General features: G+C 36.8%; 3 protein-coding genes across 17 annotated transcripts; 2 read left to right on the forward strand and 1 right to left on the reverse strand.

Moving 5' to 3' along the window:
* The first annotated feature begins 25 nt into the window (after nt 1-25).
* Nucleotides 26-2,428, forward strand: LOC107221530 (histone H2B.3). The gene has a single exon (XM_046736176.1). The coding sequence runs from the start codon at nt 113-115 to the stop codon at nt 482-484; it is 372 nt and encodes a 123-aa protein (XP_046592132.1). The 5' UTR covers nt 26-112; the 3' UTR covers nt 485-2,428.
* Nucleotides 1,998-17,583, reverse strand: LOC107221537 (choline/ethanolamine kinase). 6 transcript variants are annotated; one of them, XM_015660547.2, is made up of 6 exons: nt 17,320-17,583; nt 7,507-7,619; nt 6,203-6,682; nt 5,744-5,990; nt 3,648-3,812; nt 1,998-3,528 (listed from the first exon to the last, which is right to left on the reverse strand). In XM_015660547.2, exons 2-6 carry the CDS (start codon nt 7,617-7,619, stop codon nt 3,415-3,417), a joined length of 1,119 nt encoding a protein of 372 aa, XP_015516033.1. In that variant the 5' UTR covers nt 17,320-17,583; the 3' UTR covers nt 1,998-3,414. The 6 variants fall into 6 exon arrangements, with proteins under 6 accessions (XP_015516033.1, XP_015516032.1, XP_015516030.1 ...); XM_015660546.2 differs by lacking the exon at nt 17,320-17,583 and adding an exon at nt 11,768-12,199; XM_015660544.2 differs by lacking the exon at nt 17,320-17,583 and adding an exon at nt 9,229-10,384.
* LOC107221538 (galactose mutarotase) lies at nt 12,391-20,454 on the forward strand. 10 transcript variants are annotated; one of them, XM_015660550.2, is made up of 5 exons: nt 12,391-12,481; nt 18,544-18,752; nt 18,971-19,338; nt 19,593-20,018; nt 20,114-20,454. In XM_015660550.2, exons 1-5 carry the CDS (start codon nt 12,471-12,473, stop codon nt 20,195-20,197), a joined length of 1,098 nt encoding a protein of 365 aa, XP_015516036.1. In that variant the 5' UTR covers nt 12,391-12,470; the 3' UTR covers nt 20,198-20,454. The 10 variants fall into 10 exon arrangements, with proteins under 10 accessions (XP_015516036.1, XP_015516039.1, XP_015516034.1 ...); XM_015660553.2 differs by having other exon boundaries at nt 12,403-12,549; XM_015660548.2 differs by lacking the exon at nt 12,391-12,481 and adding an exon at nt 15,627-16,203.
* Nucleotides 20,455-21,020: the final 566 nt, after the last annotated feature.

Consider the following 21,020-nt stretch of genomic DNA (forward strand, 5'->3'; position numbering starts at 1 on the left):
GGAAGTATAAATCCGGAATCGCAGGAGTTCAGCGACACAGTAGAATTACGTCAACGAACGGGCACTCGTCGTACGTATCGTATTCAGCTTCTTGGACTTTCGTGATTTGAAGATGCCTCCTAAAGCAAGTGGCAAGGCAGCGAAGAAGGCCGGAAAGGCACAGAAGAACATTTCAAAGGGTGACAAGAAAAAGAAGCGCAAGAGGAAGGAGAGTTATGCTATCTATATCTACAAAGTTTTGAAGCAGGTCCACCCCGACACTGGTATTTCAAGCAAAGCCATGAGCATCATGAATAGCTTCGTCAACGACATTTTCGAGCGCATTGCTGCCGAATCATCACGTCTCGCTCACTACAACAAACGCTCGACAATAACTTCTCGGGAGATTCAAACTGCTGTCAGACTTCTACTTCCTGGAGAACTCGCCAAGCACGCTGTCAGTGAAGGTACCAAGGCGGTCACCAAATACACCAGCTCCAAATAATTTGACTCTTTGATACAAACAAAAACAGGCCCTTTTCAGGGCCACCACTTACATCCTACGAAAGATCGAAATCTGAACAATAAACAAGTGTATACTGCTCAAACATTATTAAAAATTCAACATAATTTGTAAAATATATAAATTTAGAATTCAATTTATCACACTGCAGCAGTCGTTTAAACATATCGAATATCTGCCACTTTTCTTCGTTCCTACTAAATTTTACTAATTTCAAAACGATTCTAATTTACAAATATATCCACAATATGTTCAACTTATAAATATATTTATATTGGAGGTCAAGAGTTCCTTGTTAACATGTTTAACTTATTACTGTTCAAAATATCGCTCCCAGTGAATTACTAAAGAAACTGCCTACAGCAACTCCTGCGTACACACCTAATCAAAATGTAGCCGAGCTTGTGTAACCTATAAACACTAGGACTCGTTTTAGTCTTTACAGGCTCTATTTACTTTTGTTAAAAATTGTCACTTGACCGTTAACAATTGTAATAATTTTTTCTGCACTAAAAATTGTGATGTGATGGAAGAATTTCAAAAGCCGGGTGATTCCCATCACTGACATTTCATCGCCCTCGGCGGTAGAAGTCGCAGAAGTTGTATAATATAAACTGCTGGAAATGTACAAATATTTTTGCAACCAAAAATTCAGGCGTGTTTTCACTGTTACTGTTAGTACGTTGTGGGAACTAATAGCAAACCGCTGGACGCTACATAACACTGCCGGGATTTTGGAATAATCAATTGTCACCAATTTATGAATAGGGGTCGGCCGATACATCTCCAGCCAGAGATGTATGCAGAATGCAACATGATAGAATGTTATAACGAGGTCTGAAAAGAGAGTTGGCTACTCATTTGTTCTGAGCATAAAACTGGAATGCGGACGAAACATACTTTTTCCCGTAGAACTGCGAAGGCAGCGTGATGCAAACGATAATTCATTATGCGGCACAGAACGATTAACGTACTGAACGGATTGTACCTTCTCAGAAAGCGAATAACCGCTTTTGTCCCCTTCCAGTAGCAGCTGCAGCTGTCGCTGCTTTAGTGATGAATACCATGAGTAGGGAAAGGTAAAGTCCGTCCAAAAAGTAGATTGCGTCGCTGCACGTCCGTCCACATTCTGTATTTTATGATTTGAACATTTTTTGCGAACGTATACTAGGTATATCGTTTTTTTGAGACTCAAATAAGAAGTGTAATACACGTTTTCGTCCTGCTTGCAGTACCTGCATTCACACATGAGTGACCGTTGATCACGATATAGTAAAGGATTGCAGTTGTAAGTTTTTTTTTCTCAGATCTTGGGACTCAAGATCGCCTGTCACTTAGTTTATCATGGGAAAGCACTTGAATTTTGTAAGATTTTCATACCTTCATTATGATGTATCTCGCAGCTGGGGGAAATATAATTGTTAGACAAACATATTTTCATTAGGATAATTTATAAAATAAAATCTTTCATAAAGGAAATAAGAGAAAAAATAAATAAAATGTTTAATAAACTTTATTATAAAACAATATTACATAGTTTCGAAACAATAATTATTACATTAAATTGAAATACAATTAGACAATTCTAAAATCTTGTTCGTCTATCTTATATATGTAGTAACATAACAGTAGTAATAAAATTCTCCAATCACAGATATCTGCAGGGTGAGCCACTTCTCTGGACTCACCCGACTGTATCAAAGTTCACTAGAATTCACGATAATTTTACATGTAAATTAAAGATAATTATATCAGTTCTTAGACCGCTTCTTTTGAATTTCAATGAAAATATTTTCGAAGTTTCTCCTCCGCCATGGGCAGCCTTATTCTCTACATCTAAAATAGCAACGTGCGAACTTAAAAACATATTATACGTATATTGCTAACGATAGTGTAGTATATTGTGAAGAGATTTCACAACTTAAATAAGTATTAAAAAAGTTATAAAGTACTACTAACATTTCAAGTAGGAGCCATAAAAAGCCTTCTATTCCGGAAGGCAAAATACATCTTTCAACAAGCGGGATGTAATTTTTTGAATGTTGTATACGTAGTACAACCACCAGATTGAAAGTTGTTGATCACTTTAGCTGTCATTCGAAAATACCATAACAGTAGTTTAAAAATTTTAGTCTTATATGTCAATGGTTAGATTTATCATTACTTTCAATTCATAGTCGATTGTAACAATCAACTTTAACGACGTCACAAGTGACATGCTGCACGTCTTTCAGCGGGCCAGCTAGACATTGCGCATCATACACATGTTTATTTTATCATGCATTAGTCAATTTGGCAATTGGAATTAGCGGCTTTCAAGTACAGAATATAAAAGGGTATAAGTAAATCACGATACGTGAAAAGTAAAAGTCTTTTAAGCAAAATATTAAAATTTCAATTTTTACTTGATTTACTGTCCTGAAGTCAAATTGAATTCAATAAGTGGACGGCAGACCAGCCATATTATCATGTTTTCCCTTTATATCGAGACCCCTTGACTCTGTTCTCATCCCGCTTTGATCTAACTGAACTTGAGCAATATTGTAGCATTAAGATCTAATTACAAATCGCGATTTACAGTAGAACCTTGTTGCCATCAACTTGAAGCAGCCACTGGCTTGTTTCAGTCTAGAATCCATTTGCAATGGATCGCGAGCCCATTAATTCACTTCAGCGAACGGCTCACACCCTATTAAGGAATGAATCATAGCTCCCTTGTTATCATCAGAAGGTTTGAGCAGTTGATAACACCGTGATTCTACTGTATGACATATAATGCATGATTTGGAGATCACTTTTCATTAATCTCCGAAGAGTATACTGCTGGCTGTGTGTTGAGGGTTTAGCAAGAATATTACTCTGCAGTGCAGAATTACTCTTAGGTACCAATCGCGTAAAGCCCTTCACCTCATTCAGTCCATATCTGTGACTTTTCTTTTTACTCCACTGTCTACTGGGTCCATTTGCAATGCGATTGCTTTTTCTTTCAGCTCTTGGTAATTTTTCAACCTACTCACAGCATAATCCTGAAGAAAATTGATGAAATTATGAATTCCCTTATTAAATTATTGAATCGTATCAGTCAGTGACGTTTTTGAAAGTTGAAAAATCGATGTAACAAGTTGTTTCTTGAAATATATCTTACCCAGTAGCCAAATGGGATTTGGGATAGTTTGGCATTGACAATAGACCAGAGTCCCCAAAAGAGATGACTTGCTAATGAGAATGTCTTGATTTCTCGCATCATACGTTCTTCTTCCGCGGTTCCCTCTTTGTTTAGCGTCCTCAGGTAACTCCGGATGAAGTTTAACTGTCAAGAATGAAATTGAATAAGTCTAATGCATGCTGAGAAGAGGAAAACCTAATTATTGGCTCTGATCATTTGAATGACATCTACTACTATAGCATTTACTAACTGGAATTCCCACATAATAGTGCAGGATATTTGGAAAAAAGTGCAATCGACTCAGGAATAACATAACTTACGTGATAAATGATCAACCAAATGTTCGTTTATATGTTATCGATACTTTGGTAGGTATTGAAATATTTATGGACACACAAGTTCATAACTTTACGTATGCAGCAAGATTGCACGGTAGAAAGGACAATTGTTATAGTTTCACCTAGTCGAATAAACTGTATTCATGTCCGGAATTGTGATGACAATAAAAAAAAAATCACGAAAAAGAAGAACATAACAATTGGAGTGATTACAGGCACACAATTCCAAATAAACTGAATATTTAAGAAACTTCAGAGTTTGTTTCTTTATATACAAAATTCAGCATAGCAACCAAGTTATAATTTGTTTCTGCACATTTTCATTCATTTATAAATTTTTTGTTTATTCGTAATTTAAATTTGTACGTGAAAATGATAAATTTATTAATTATAATGATATTTATGAATGGGATTTCGGTTATGCATACGAATATGGTATACTATTGATTAATTGAATCACTTTTGTATGAAAAATAGAAAATGATCCCAATTCTTTAATACTGTTACTTTAGGTATGGAGTCAAAGGGTTTTATGGTTATTGATGATTTTGCATTATGTGCAAGGATGATGATTATCATTATATATCTTATATTCTTCAGGGAGAATTCCATTGAAATTTTTTAATCTTGGCTCACCTCCATACAGCTACAATCTAGCTGTAAGCCAAGTACTTGTGATAACTGTAGTAAGAAGAATGACCTTTGATGAAATAAATGAATAATTACATATCTAGGGTTATGAAACTACTTGGTCATTGTTATGAATCAGCAAATAGAGAAACATACTCTTCAAAAGTGTTTCAACTCCGAATGCCACAGTTCTGGGATTGAATGTTACGTTACAGTTACGTTTTTTTCTTTATCTTTTTTTTTTAAGGGTGGTAATAGGTTTTGGCTATTGAGAGTGCGTGTAGAGGTACTCTAGTGTCGTAGATGCCCAGATGCGGTTCTGGTTGTCGCCATGTTGATATAGGCGCAGGTTGCTCAGCTTCCACCAAAACGCACAGCGAGAGCAGAGTCCATCAGACTGGGGATTTGATTTGGCCCATCGATTTGATGATAGCAGGCATCAGCCTTCTCTCAAGGAATCGCGTTCCTGTGAAACTAACATATACACACGCCAAGGTGTCCTATCCTCTTCTCAGCGCCTCAATATAATATTACATGGAGAAAGCAAAGAGCGTCACACGCAAAGTGATATCTATCAGATTACTTTCCAACTTTATCAAAAAATCATTCCAGTAGTTTAATGAGTAGCTAATATGCTTTCATTAAATTTAAAAAAAAATTATTGCCACTTCAACTAAAAAAGAGGCTGTTTCTCTTTCAACAGTATACAATTTCTCAACAAATTGTAAAAAGGCTTGTTATACATTTTATTTAATAATGTTTTGAATGGATGTATAATTGTGAAATTTGAATATGCGTCGTAATGTTCAGTTCGAACAGTTAGTGATTGTATCATTCACACTGTGTAAAACCATTTTTCCGGAAGTAACAAAATTAATTTTGTAATACTTTGTTGCGTGTAACAATGCTGCTCTAAACCCCTGACGTATCGTGTAATATTATATTCCAACTATGCGTAATGCTTTTTATTCAAACTGACAACAATGAATGAGGTGTGAAGGTAGGTTTGGTTTGTCGTAAAATCTTTTTGTCTTACCATCACTTGTAACAAGTTCATGATTTGAATTTCCATCTCCCTTCGCCAACTACGTCCTATCTGAAACTTACCTTTTGCTCTCTGGTAGGGCCAGCCGCTCCTCGCTCATGATAGAATGGATACTCGGGTGCTGTGTAGTCGTACTGCCACTCGACGAAATGGTTAGCAACATCGAATCCTCTGTAGTTGTACGAACAGTATTCAAAGTCGATGAGGACTAATTCTGGTTTCTTGGTATTTTGCCTCAGAAGGATGTTACCTTCTTGCATATCGTTATGACAGAATACAACAGGAAATTTGGTCTGCGTTATGAAACACCTGCAAGAACATGAATATTTTTTTTTCAATTTCTTGGTGGAAATTATTTTCCTCACTGCCTTTACTGCATTCAACCACCATTATCTAATGTTTCAATCAAGGTAACGCTTGAAGTAATCTACTATAATATTCAAACTACCAGGTAAAATCTCAAAGCTAAAACAAACAGTCCAACATCCAGAAGTGAAATGGATTAACGCTCCAAATTGTACCTAAGCCATTTAACTTCCTGAGACAAATCCATGGATCTGAGTACATTGACGTTGTCCAATAGTTTTGGATCCACTTCACCAGGGTTTTCAAGGACATCCGTAGCAGTGTCGAGCCATCTTGCCATGGTGTCCCATAGCCAGGTGGGTTCCTTGCTAATGGGAACTTGCATGGAATGTATGTTGGCCATTTTTTCAGCGATTAGGACACTGAGAGACGGGTCAGCGAGTTCTTTGGTCAGCAAGGGCCTTGCTGGAATGTATTCCTCGATTCTACCACCAGGAAATATGCCGTGCAGCTTTGGACCCAGCCGTCTTTCTGACAAAAGAGTGAAAATCACAGACTCTGTAATCAATCCTTCAAGTGCTCGTTCTCCATGGACTTGTCCGTACAGTCGCAAAAGCACCTGGCGAGGCTCTCCTCGTACAGGTGCGGCTCCTTCCGGAAGCTCCACATTGTACAGCCAGTTGCTCAAGCCGCCGCTACAAGTAGGACACAATTAGGATTAGTTTGTGACTATGCGTTAACGTGATAAAAAAATGAAAGACGACGACTAATCTAAATACATCCGTACATAACTTTGGTGAAACGCAACAACTCCGAGAGAAAAATATACTAACAGTTAGAGTTAAAAATATTTTCATTTAAATATAGATTATCTTGAAATGGACATAGCAATTTTCACTCAGCCGAGCCAATTTCTATCGAAATTGAAATGTGGCATATTTATCTAATCAGAATTAAATTCTGGATTCCTTTTTTCTATTTTCATTTCACACTGTTTGACGCTACTACGTTTTAACTTATTAGTACGATGAATACGATAACTTAGACTCCAGAGTTCTTGCGTAATAGCACGCTTTTAATGAAGTCTCTTCTACGTTTAAACAAGCAGCCAAAAAATATGTGAGTGACAAGACACAAAAGACACGAAATGTACCAATCTGTACGCATCTGTACAAGACAAATTTCCAGTTCAAGTGAGGTATGGTTCATAAACCGGGAAAAAAAAAAAAACAACAAATTGTAGTTCATAAATTTGCGTTCTTGTTTCTTTTAAATAACTATTTATCTGTAATTCAGTCGTCAATATGCAAAAAGAAAGTTTTCTTGATTTTGGTGTATGTTTTGTTTACATAATATTGCTAAAAACTTCGATTCGAATGCAAGAATTATATATAAATATGATTCAAAACGTTAGGAATCAATTTCATACTCCAGGTATGCCCAATTTGCGTAAAGGTAAAATTTATCGTTCTCATCAATTGAAATTAGCGAATGAATGTGTAAATTGTTGCGAGCTTACCTGATCCGTTTGAAGCCGATATTATCCGCGGTAACATACTTCCACGCACCGTGTAAATAATCACGACAAATTCGGGCTGCAGTCTCTCTCATTTCCGGATTCTGCTCTGACATCTACAACGAAATAATGAGGTATAAAATTTACAAGAATATCTCAATATTTATGAAGATTCGTATCGCGTGCAGCGGAAAATTCGGAGCATAATCTTAGATCAATGTAGCCACAAAAGAACTGGGACGAATTATTGTTGAAACAGTATTGGGTTTATTATACAAAAGCTAATATTGGGAATAGATAAGAAGATAAAAATCCGTCTATCTAAAGTAGCTTCGGCTGCATCAATGCGATAATATACATTTTACACACAATGATCAAATCGTTATCTCAATCAAGTAAAATTACTCGTATCGTGATGATCCGTTCATCATACGACGCGACGTTCATGAAGATCGTACGAAACTGCCCCCTGAAAAATCACCAGCAAAGCTATCCGCGTTTGCGCGATGTTAAAGGATCAATAATATTCTCACGATGCTTAAATGTTACAGCTTGAGCTCGCAGACACGGCGTGTAAGAAAAAGGCCTTTTTACAACAAATAACGCACTCCAATTATTTGATGCGATTATGCGTTAAATTAAATTACAGTCTTTTATCCAGGACTAAATATTCCGTCCCTTTTTTACAATAATTTACATAACTGATATTGGTCAATTTATATTAATGACCATTTTTTCTATATTATTCGCGTACGTCATACATTATTTCTAAAAAAATTTTAATATTTCATTACGCACTTTGCGACGACAAATAACATATATATGTATAATATAATTACCCAGGGATAAAATGAAACAAGGTCATGAAGCTTGCGTAACAAATATCAGGTAATACCGAAAGTATTTACTGCATGTATAACAGTATGTATGTACATATATTTCGCAATACACGAGTATAAGTTGACCTATTTTTTTTTTTTTTTTGGAATGAAACTTTTGGTAACGATTTATGCCTACATATGCACATGGGTCTATCATTAGCAGTTATCAATACGCCAATTTACACTAACAAAATCTCGTCGAATTTTTAGAGTAAAAGTAGATGCTTTAATAATAATTGTCAAGTATGTGGTAATTTGCGCAGTTATACGTAGAGTTATAAGTGTTAATATTATATGTAGTGATTAAACAGCTTGAACGGTGGTATATTGTTTCAAACAACATAATATGTTCAGTGCAGTATAACAATCGGTATTGCTGCTATCAACGAGTTGCGGTGATACAGCTAGGCGATAATGTAACAGAAAGTATGAAATATAGAGAAAGAAACGAAGATTCTTTCTGAAGCTGTAAGTGTATTATAAGTGTATTAAAACAGTTTCAAGGGACACTTTATATTTACTTGCAGACAGCTGCTGCCATTGACTAGTAAATACGTTACTTTATGTTAATCTAGTACGACTATACACTCTAAGAAATGCGTAAACAGTTCCTGTCCTTGCAGCGCAGCAAGATAAATATAGATACTCGAACTAACGAAAATAATATACGGCTAAGGAATAATTCCGTAGAAAAATATTCGAAATAATTATAACAGTCGTGTTTTTTTTTTTTTTTTTTTTTTAAACTACTTTTAAATGGCAGGATTTCGTATAGAATCGATTGACGTATATGTAAATATAAGAATGTGTCGTTTCGACGCGATCAATTGACGTATGTACCTACTTGAGAAGATGAAAACGAACCGTCGTCTCCAAGGATCTCACCAATAGTGTACATAAATTATGAATAGTTCCTTGATAACACGACGAAAGATATCGATTAAGCAAAATATTTATCGTTGGCATCGATTGGATATTAACGATCAGTACAAGTGGGCCATAAATCAAGATAATATTAGGCATTATCATATCTATGTATAATGTGTATTCATTGGCGTCGGTATCGAATTGGTTTCAACCCGCTATTGATCCATCCGCTAATTTAATGTACGAATGACATTAAAGAAAACAATCAATTTCTCGTATGTGTTGTAATGATATTTGTATGTATTATTCTGATATTAAAAGTTTCCCATACATCTAAGTTGCGAACTACATTCAAGGGATATTTAAGACCAATATACCAGACGTCAACCGATAACGATGCTACTTCATCATTTATACGAGCATGTCAGAGTAATCGTGAACCTTGGACCCGAGCTTGGACCGTAGGTAACTCTCGATAATATGGTTATACGTTCTAGGAAAAAAACCTCCACAATCAATTCCGGTTAAACAAACCGCATACGTGGCAGTAAAGATATAATACGATCGCATTTTCTGTTTCACTTACAATGCTATACAAAGTTGTGTGAGACAATTGAAACGAAATTTACCTTCAAGACCCGATTGAATTCAACGCAATTAGATCAATACCGTTTGACGCCGGTTTATGAGAGGGCAATTTCATGTTCGCTTCTTAACCCTTCGAGTTCACACATTATTGTACTGAGTCATCTTTTATAATAGGACGTTGACAACAAGGTAGTATTCTATGATTTTTGGAGTCGCCGATTACGAATCTGAAATCGGGTTTCAAATATTCAAGATGGCGGATCCAATATGGCGGCCAAAATTGAAAATCTGATCGAATCCGGTCAAACAACTCGATGCACGCGTTTTCGGAGTCGGTGATTGGGTTCGTCATTCTGAATTTTGTAAATCTGATTTCAGATTTGTAATCAGTGACCCCAAAAACCTCTGAACAGCGTTTTTTCTCCGGATTTGGTCAAATTAGAAATATTCCTCCACCATATTGGATCCGCCATCGTAAATATTTGAAATCAGATTTCAGATTCCTATGTAAAACATGTATATGTGTAGAAGGGTAACTTTCTCTGAAATGAATCATTCTTTCAATTTTCAATCAACTTCTTTCTAATAATAATGATTTACATTATATCGCAATAATTACTCTCAAGTATTGCAAACCTATAGTGGTATATTATCAGAAATAGCAAAAACAAAAAAAAAACCATAGGGAAATATATTTAAAAGTTCTCTACATATTATACAAAAAATGGATATAAAATAGGTGGTAAGGATACTCCTACCATTATGACTCAAAGGGTTGGACGGTATACAACAACTCATCTATCGATAATTTGAATTTGTGAATTGCAAAACTTCTGCGAAGATTGTGTATCAGTGCAATACTGATTTGAAGGATTGAAATAATTGGCTAATCTATATCGAAGACTCCACTTGCGCAATGGAGTACCTGATGTAATTTATTTAAGCGCAATTTGCATACGTTGAATAAATAATGCATTTTCGCGTGTACTTAACGGATAGTAAATTCAATCGTGTTCCTGACTGAAATCATCCCGCATCATCAAAGTTTTTCCAAATACAAATGGATCTTTCACTTCATTTAAATATTTTCCTGGTCCAAGTCGTTTCGCCGTCATATCAGGCACGATACAATATATTTCCTATATTTTCCCGTCTCGGCTGCATTATGCACGCGTACAAATAGCTCGAAAATGGGAGGAGAAAACAGTTTCCCGCGAGTTATAAATACCGTGCACATGCAGGAGCAGCAGAAAACGATGGAAAGGAACGAACCAAGAGATACAATTTCTGCAGTAGCAGTTACGAATAATCATAGCAACATAGCGATTACTTTTCCTGCGCCAAGGCTTGACGGCGGAATTCCTGACCGATAAAAAGAACCTCTGCGTCAACGCTCCAAGAGCAACGATTGCAAATTGCGGTTGTTGCACCTAGAGTCATATAAAAGCGTGCCTTCGATTGTCTTGAAATCATGCTTTTGAACCTTGTTCATGTATTTTGTAAACATGAGGTTATTTACATATGTGTCTCATCGTCACCTACGTCAGAGCTCAAGCATGCGATAAATAAAATGCGGGAGAAACTGTGTTGATTAAATTGTTTTTACATCATAGTATTCGCCTTATAATCGTTGCGCTGCAACGCAATGCGATTGTGAGTCGAGTCAGAGCTGGCGCTTGAGAAATATTCTCGAAGTTTACGTGAGCCGACGGCAGCAAACGTCACCTTGATGATTTAAAAACGTCGTGGCTGTACAAGGGCGAGTTTTGAAAGCGTCCCAGATACGGAATCTAGGGATGGGATAAGACGACGCGTAATAACGGCTTGCGTAAAAACGAGGAGCCAGCGTCGATTTAACGCCCTGTAACATAAAATCGGAGAAGCGCTACTGTGGAAGGCGTAGAATTAAATCGTTCGAGTTCACGTACCTTGTTTTGAACACCCATTGTCCGCAGATTTGCTAAAAGCGACGCAGTCGAAGTCGAGATATGTGAAGATCGACGGTCGCTTTACGTTTACCGTATGCGAGAAAGCACTGCTGTTTACCACTGAGTTTTCAGCCTGGAAGGCTAATTATAGACTTGCGGCTTTCGCTCTTGTAGGTCGTGAATGAAAACCGCTACGTAAGACCGAAGCTGCAGGTATTTAGTTCCAACGATTACGCTTTTATCGTAAAATCTGACGCTTCACTTTTCCTTTATCGTTTACAGCAGTTCTACTTATCGATGTGTGAAGTAGAGCGACTGTGAGTAACAAATTTCTGTCAAACTTACAATACAAAACAAAAATATTATCCAGCGAGAGCGAGCTAGAGAATCGCACGAAACGCGTCCGTTGAACGTCACCAAGTATATGGGCGAGGATTGCGCATGTAAGAGATTGGTACGGTAAAATCTACCTTGGTGGGAAGGGGCGAAACGCGATTTGTTGGCTTTTTGCCACCGACGATCTTACGGCTCAAAATGGACCAATCAACGCTCGAGATTTGCCGACCAGCATCTGCGCAGGCGCCGTCTGCCACGAGGGCTCAGGGCTGTGTCAGAAAGAGGTGCTGTCCCGGTATTTCTTACCCGGAGCATATTCAGCAACCGCTGATTCAGAATCGATTAAAATCAAACGTGGAAACATCGAATGGTGACAAGGTAAGGCAAACTCGAATTAATCCGAAACTGCGTAGGAACTTACAAGGCCGCGAGGTTTCGGAATAAAGGTGAGTGTAAATAATTGTATAATAATAAACCGCGAACTCTAAATCCTAGTACATTCGGTTACTCAAATTCGGAGCTCTGAACATTTACCGGCAATCGTTATCGGATTCACATATAGCCTACGTATTTTGAACGGTGGATAAGCAGGCTTGAAATGGTAAACATCTTATGACGTCACGAGGGCTGACGGACGTAATTTAACATGGTGCATTATGCGTCGTGCTTACTTGTGCGTAAAAAAAAGGATACGAAATTAGAATTTTTAAAGTAAAAAAAATTCGTCACAATGACAATCACAGTCGACAAACAGTGAGCTGCGAAATATGCATTCTACGATCAATTCAATTCGCGTATATACGTGTCTATTTGTATGCGCCGAGTGCCGCCGAGCGAAGGTGTTTTCCAACCGCTTTGTGGCAGCTAGCTTTATGTACATTGTATATACATGCAATTATACATGGACCCGTGTACAATATTGTGTATGACACGTGTATGCGAATTCGTGCAGACCTACATATCGCGAAGAAGCCAACGTTTAAGCCGATGCAGGTGCAATTGCACGCAAGTCAGCACACATCGCACGCTAAAGGATGCAACAAAAATTAACGTAATTTTTTCGAAATCTCGGCATAATATTCTGACGACGCAATATATATAAATATTTATAAGGCTTCTTTGCCGGAGAATTTACAAATTTTTGATTCATGCAATTATTTATTTCTGAATATTTTTATGTAAAGGTGGACAAGCCAGATTTATTAACTATAACTGTGTAACAATTCAGTTCAGTTCAAATTTATGTACGTGTCGTATTTATGTGTCTATAACCCGTTGCATTGTTACAAAATGACTTGCGACTCTTGTGAAATCTTTGTCCTTGTTCTTTTATCTCGTCAGATGTATTGTATCGTCGTGGGTAAAGTATAATGTAGGATTCGTGCTTACAATTAGAGTATGTAGACATGGAGGAAGCCTGGTGTACAATTTCGTGTAAGTCGAAAACGTAATAGAGATAGAAGTCGTAAGACTAGTCAACTACACATATTTATCACAACTAAAGATCTCCAATTAGACAACATCGAATTCTACATTACATAACGATACTTCAGACTTATTTGATAAACAAAGTCATGAAATTGAAACGAATTTTAGACATTGAAGTTATTCTTAAAATATTATACAGTCGTCGAGAATTATACTTTAATCCAAAGTTCAAAATTGGAGTGGTTGCAGTATTGTTAACCTTTCTATTCGTAATAAGTTCTTGGCTCGTGGTTAGAAATTAACATAATCTTTATAGGCTTCATCATCCGTGAAATAACTATCGGCCCTACTGAAAATCATTCTATAATAAATCACCTAACGTTATGAGTCATAACTTATGATCGATATTTCGATGTATTTTATCATGTAATTTAATATGTGAATACGATTCAATACATAACAAACCACATAATAAATCATGAAGTGTAGATTATATAATAAAATACATGAAATAGGGGTGTACCTTTTATACCTGCCTTATATATACTTGTTTACCCGGTCGAATCCAGATTTGCACTGCGAGGGTTTTGATGGCAAATCCATATTACATAATTTTCATGGTCATGTATATTTAATAAAAATGAAATGTAAGGAGCAGTGACTACGGAGGCGGAGTGAATTTCTTCATCCTGATCATCGATTACAACCGCCACTTGAAATTTCTAATTGAAAATACCAGTCTGCCTCAAATAGCGCGCAAAATCTTGGCTCAAGTCTCAGAAAAAAAAATATTGCCAGCAAACTGGATTAACCAGTTTTGAAACAGATCGTAATTGTCGATTTTGCGAAAGATGTATCAAAATTTGTGCCGGTTATACCGGCGTATTAAAGCAGGACCTTGCATTGCATTACACATAAAGAGGCAATATTATACGTATGCGGAAAATATATTTTGTAATAAAAGTTTCTGCCATGCATACTTGTTTACTGCAAGATTTCCTTGACGATAGTAAATCGACCATTCGTACTTTATCGACACGTGACTAATGTGTTTACGCCCTCCGTAGATAATTAGTATAAAACTGGGTTAGTTCCATTCGAACAAGAATTTGTCATAAGTATAATCTACATCTATTGTGCAGATGATGACGAGATGACAGATTCTTTCGTAACCAACGGCCTTACCGGTTTCAAAATTCAGACGTGTAGGTAAAATTGGCATCTAACTAATACCGACTGCGGTAAATAAATTGTTATACCCGAAGAATAGGATTGGACATTTGTTAATAGACAGTAATATGCATACATTTTGCGAATAAGGAAAAAACTGAACTTCCTTAATTTATTTTCACATAAACCACCAAGTATTACAGAATGAGGCATATCGATAAATCTGCATAGGTGTAATCGAGATGTTAAAACGTTTACATGTTGCTCACGTGATCCAGCCTCTAATAGGTGCGTCATGTTCAACACTTACTCATCGAATGTTATTGATTGCTACGGTGGAATTTCCCCAGTGCATTACTAAACAAGAAATTTTGATACGATATACAATTTATTGGTTTGTAGAATCATTCGCTACTGAATTTTGAATTTCGACCGCGCAAAGAATAAGGGGTCTCTCGGCGGGAGATTCAAAAACTGATCCTCCATTTAAAAACATATTACTTAATTCTTGCCTCTTGGAAGACGATGCTAACTCGTACAGCTAATTCTGGTTAATCAGCGAACCCCTCTTTCCATGTAGATCTGAGCAATTATCAAAAATCTCATTTCGGTACGTAAATGTGACCGCATATCTACCGTATGGTATTATGTATCTGCGATTAACTATATTGTGGTACGTAATAATCCCGATAAAAGAACCGCAGATCATTTTAGAGCGGTGTAGTAATTAAGATATAACTATTTCTAAGACGTGTTCATAATGTAGCATCATTCGCATCTGTAATACCTGAGAAAAAAATCAAATTTCACCTATAGCGAATTATCGGTAAAATACCCGTGTCGCTGTGAACGGTCAGTAAGGAAGATAAAACCGGTGAAAATCGTAAGGCAGCCTTCAGACGTGAAAGTTGGTGGTCACGTTATAGATAGTCGTCGTATTTTTACCCTTGCAAACCGTTGAACAATATTTGTACAACTTCAGGCATTAATATATCTCTGCTTGTCAGCTGTGTGCATACATTGCAGATCTTGCGAATTGCATATACATATCTTGAAAATTTCCTTAAAAGTCTGTATCAGAGTTGGTAAAATACGTGAACAATTGCAGGAAAACAATATACCTAGTGTTACACACAGTGCGTCGTACATATATTCGAAGAATTATAATTGATCTACGTAACAATTCTACGAACTATTATACCCAGAACTAATTATTACGTGAAACATTGCAAACTGTGGTTGGAAAATTTTCATCAATCATCTGCTCTTACACCGTCTGGAAAGGAATTATCTACAACGAGACACTGTACCGTGCAGTTGTGAAATATATAAAAAAAAAAAAAAAAAAACACTGAAGAAATATAATATTCGTGCAGATGAAGTCAGAATAGACTGACAAGCCGAGACGACTACTAATTAACTCAAGTCTCAATGTTACACTCATCGTCCACTATGATGCACCCAGTAAATTCTGTTATGTTTATCATCGTCTTGCGAATCGGGTAAGAACGTAATTATGACCAGGCAACTGCAAAAAGAAAAAGCGAAATTTGCTGTGCACTTATCGCTTACCTTATATTATTCACAGTCCTGCAATATTCGAAAGCAAAGATATCTACTTGATGTTTTATTTTTATTACCTTATATTATTCACAGTCCTGCAATATTCGAAAGCAAAGATATCTACTTGATGTTTTATTTTTATTTCATTCTTCGTATTGCGCAGTACAAACAATTAATTATCCTCCTCTTCGATCAGGGTGTCTCGTTCTACTCGTATCAATTACCGTCAATTACTCCGAAAGAGACTTTTCTAAAAAAAATGTCGCATTCTCAACGGCGCCAGACCGGCAACGTAATCAAACCTCAACAAATTGGTATCGCAGAATTTTTATTTTTTTTCACAGCGTATTAGTTTGCCGCACGGCTGCAAGGAGGCGATGTTTGCAATACTTTCTCGTAATAGAAGTTACTTGCGCAGAGTACTCATACTATAGTTGTACGCGACGTGCGTCGTTTTGAAACGAAAAGTTCGTTAGTGTAGTCTTAATAGCGACAAAATTTTGAAACATTTATAGTTTGATACAATACATTTTTCAATTTCAGGTGAAAATACTCGTTTATCTATCACTTATTATATCAAACAGGCACTTGGTAAGGAAGGCAATGATAGTGATTGATACTCTAAACACACAAATTGATATTACATTGCGAGGTTAATGAGGGTAAAATACAAAAACCGATTGCGAGGAAAAATACTCGAGTCTGCCGATTATTGAAGTTTGAAAAGTAATCGATTATACTCGATTAATCGGGAAAAAATAATTGATGATTTCTGGTCATTCTTAGTTTGCAACTTAATTTCTGATTGTAGTTTTCGAATATGTCCCGATTTTATTGAAATTCAAGTACTAGGTCAATGAACAATTGCTGAGGTTTGCTTTTTGTATGAATTCTTTCAATTTGGCAATGATAACAAGAGTATAATTATCATAAAACAGAGTTTTGTCTTTCCATACATCATTATACAATATCATAACGCCAACTGATAACTATAGTGAAGTACGGATCACACATGATCAATTTCGATTTAGTATTAAAGAGAGAAAATAACTTACCAACTACAAGATCCCGGAAGAAATGATTATCGTTATACATAATTTAATATATGTATACGCATCATCCACGTGGTCAGTCAAGTGCCGGAAATCTTTGAGACATGCCAAATGAGTTTATGTCCGTTTCACTTCGCTACTATTTCACAATCCGTAAGGAACAGGCAAAGCAAGTTGACGCTACGAATTAGCAAACACACTTGTGAATAGTAACACAGTAACACAGTATACATCATAAGCACGTGTCTACAGTCAGACCCTAATTATATCAAAGGGTACGGAAATCAAGCTGCAAAAATTGGAGCAAAATGGCAACTATGCCATGATGCGCAGTGTCTAACGCGCACTTGCCCATGATGACTCATAAACATTCAATTATCAATAATATCAATTCTCGATCGAAAACAAAGGCCGAGGTACAGTTGCGGGGGTATTGTCCTCGGCAACTCTCGGAAAAACAAAACTTCGTAGTACAAGAAAGTACGGCCAATACGACACTTTTGTACATTTTAAATATTTGACTATCTGATGAAATCCTATACCTACTTGTACAGGATTTGTGTAAAGGAAATGTTAGCGTTCATATAAGACTCTGATTTTACAAATAAACTGACTTTGCATTGCCGTTAACCAAGTAGATCCCACAATACGTCACTCTGCAAAATGCGCAACAAATGTTTTTGCCCTATTTCTACTTCGTTTAAATCCTAGAAATACACGCCCCTTATATGTATACATATAGATAAATCACTTGAAGATAGGAAAATTTCAAACAACCTATTATCGAAAACGTAATGTTAAACATACCGTCAGTGTAACATCAGCCAGTTAATGCCTGCATGGTGTTGACTTGTACATACTTATGGTCAATAAAATTTCATAAGGGGACTGATTGGGTTTGTCTGTATGTGTGCCGGTCCTACACGGGTAGCAATAACCACTGATAGCTGGTAAGGAGCTTTGACTGAGTCTCTAGACACGCCAGTTGTACAGAGAACCTTCTTGCTGCGGTAATCCAGAATCCCTTAAAGTATTAACTCTATTACAATAATTGTACAATACGTGTGTATTAGAAATTTCATGACAGAATCAGACTTATATGGTAAACCGTACGCCGAAACCTGTACCGCAGTTTAAAATATTATCAAACTTTTTTTTCCAATCTATTTACTGATAAAGTTATATAGATAAGTTCAATCAAGCGGCGTTTTTCATTTTGTTTTTCAGAGCAAGTTTTGCCAACTCTGAAGCTATGTCGGTGACACGCCAACCATGGGGAACGGTTCAAGGCGAGAAAGTGGAGATATTTACATTGAAAAATGGGCATGGCTTTGAAGTTGACGTTATTTCTTATGGGGCAACAATACAATCCATTAGAACGCCTGACAAGCATGGAAATATTGATGATGTCGTTCTTGGCTTCGATAATATTGAAGGTAGATAATTGTCGTTGATAAGTCAATCCTGCACACGGCATGGGAATCAATATGTAAGAATTCTTGGAATGTATCATGTTTTACGACCAAGCCTTTCCAAGCGTTGCTTTTCCTGAGCTCAATACTGAACTCGCAGAAGCTTCGCTGCTAATACTGCAACAAATGGTATTTTTCATACCTCAAATATTTTTAACGACTTTGACAATTCTTTCGCAAAGGTTACCTCGGAAGTGACAACCCTTACTTTGGAGCAACTGTTGGACGAGTTGCTAATCGGATTGGAAAAGCCAAATTCAATGTTGATGGAGTGATGTATACTGTGGCTGAAAACGTTCCGGAAGGCAGTCTTCACGGGGGGTTGAAAGCCTGGGACAAGAAGATTTGGAACGCCACAATCAGGGATAATGCAGTTTGGATGACGCTGTTGAGTTGTGACGGAGAGGAGGGCTATCCAGGTGCAGTAATCGCCACTGTAAAATTCAGCGTTACCAACGATGGAAGATTGGTCATCAAGATGACTGCAGTTTCCACGAAAGCCACTCCCATCAATTTAACTAATCATAGTTACTTTAACTTGTTCGGACATGTAAGTGACATTCATTTCTTGAGAAAAAAATTCCACGCGAGATAAACATAGTGAAGGCGTTGAATAAAGACTGTATCTGCACGATATTTTCTTGACACTGATCACAAATGGTATGTCAAAGGCTAATTAGTTATAATTGTTTGTATAGCTGCGTGACGGTTCATTTCTGCGATATAAACGTAAAAAAGCTGGGAAATGAAAAATGTCATTTCTTTTAGTACTCCAAGTTGTTGAATAATTTGTTTTAATTCCAGAGTGGCAATGCCACAGAACTGTACAAACATGAGATAACGATAAATGCCGATCGCTGGACAGTGACGGATGAAGGAAGCATACCAACTGGTGAAATTAGATCAGTTGCTAACAGTATAATGGATCTTAGAGTTTCTAAACAGCTTGGAGATGTTCTTCCTAAAGTACCCGGCGGAGGATATGATTACAACTTCTGTGTGCCGAATGATGATGGGCCTAAGGGAGATAGATTCGTTGCCAGAGTATTACATCCAAATACTGGAAGATATTTGGAGGTGTACTCTGACCAGCCAGGTGTTCAGCTGTATACAAGCAACGGGTTCCCAGATGAAAAGACTAAAGGCATTGTCGGCAAAAACGGCCAGCAGTATTTTAAGCACGGAGCATTTTGCCTAGAGACACAGAATTACCCAGATGCTGTGAACCATGTACGTGTCTCTGTTTTTTTTTGGATTGGTATTGCATTTTTTTCACAATTCCATGCACTCTTACTCGACGATAAAACGTTTGAATGATTTTTTAGGAAAATTTCCCAAATAGTATCCTGCGACCCGGACAAACCTATAAGCACAGCGTCACATACAAATTTGGATTTCAAGAGCAGTAAAATCCAGAACCAAGTATAACGTGATATGCAATGATTATTACAATACGATTAAAATAAGAAGAGATTTATATAGAATTTCCATCAGCATGCAATAGATTTATGGACTTTGAAGCCAGCATTTGTGTATTTTGGTTCTATTCTGTGATTAAGGTACTACTTTCGTGTCAAGGGTAGCGCATTATCACAGAACTGTAACCCTCTTGGCTTTAGACTCTAGCTAAATTAACTGAAATAAAGTATATTGCACAGCAAATGAATTGCTGCTCTAATGAGGCTAAACCTAAAACAAATTGCACCACTCCTCTTGATTTTTAAGTTTCATTTCAGCTCCATATGAATTCACCTATTTTTAATATTCATCAGTATAATTAACTAAATCGTAAATATTTACACAAGATTTCAGTATAAAATATGTATAAACTACAAAGAAGTATATTTATAGACAATTGGTGTGAGAAGTCAATTGCTACTCTTTCAATAAAATGATTAGTAATGAGCTCAGCAAAGTTTTCAAGTATTACAAACAAACGTGACAACAGTGAAGGTCCATGTTTCTTGCTGTGAGTCCAATTACTATTCATGTATCAGTAATTACTAAATATATTATTGCCAAAACTCGATCTCATGCCAATGACGGGGACAGATTCACTTCTAATGGATTGTGTTTCTTCTTTGTCGCAGTTGAATCAATATTTTCCAGAAGTCGATCTTGTCGTTGCTGCGTAATCGGAGCAGCTGAAGGTGTATAGCGATCCGATATCCAACCCTCGATGTAATAACCAATAGAACCAACAACAGCTGCAACAGGTAGCGTTGCATAAAC

This window comes from Neodiprion lecontei, chromosome 4, assembly GCF_021901455.1.
Source record: "Neodiprion lecontei isolate iyNeoLeco1 chromosome 4, iyNeoLeco1.1, whole genome shotgun sequence".
Classification (NCBI taxonomy): Eukaryota; Metazoa; Arthropoda; class Insecta; order Hymenoptera; family Diprionidae; genus Neodiprion; species Neodiprion lecontei.

Bases quoted from the DNA above. Each gene is read 5' to 3' on its own strand.
- LOC107221530 (XM_046736176.1), top strand. From the start codon at position 113: ATGCCTCCTAAAGCAAGTGGCAAGGCAGCGAAGAAGGCCGGAAAGGCA.
- LOC107221537 (XM_015660544.2), bottom strand. From the start codon at position 9,282: ATGTACACTATTGGTGAGATCCTTGGAGACGACGGTTCGTTTTCATCT. The intron at 7,620-9,228 runs GTAGGTACATAC...ATTTCGTTGTAG, and splicing joins GTTCGTTTTCATCTTCTCAA to ATGTCAGAGCAGAATCCGGA. The intron at 6,683-7,506 runs GTAAGCTCGCAA...TCCTACTTGTAG, and splicing joins ATCGGCTTCAAACGGATCAG to CGGCGGCTTGAGCAACTGGC.
- LOC107221538 (XM_015660548.2), top strand. From the start codon at position 16,133: ATGTTACACTCATCGTCCACTATGATGCACCCAGTAAATTCTGTTATG. The intron at 16,204-18,543 runs GTAAGAACGTAA...TTTGTTTTTCAG, and splicing joins ATCATCGTCTTGCGAATCGG to AGCAAGTTTTGCCAACTCTG. The intron at 18,753-18,970 runs GTAGATAATTGT...TCTTTCGCAAAG, and splicing joins TGGCTTCGATAATATTGAAG to GTTACCTCGGAAGTGACAAC.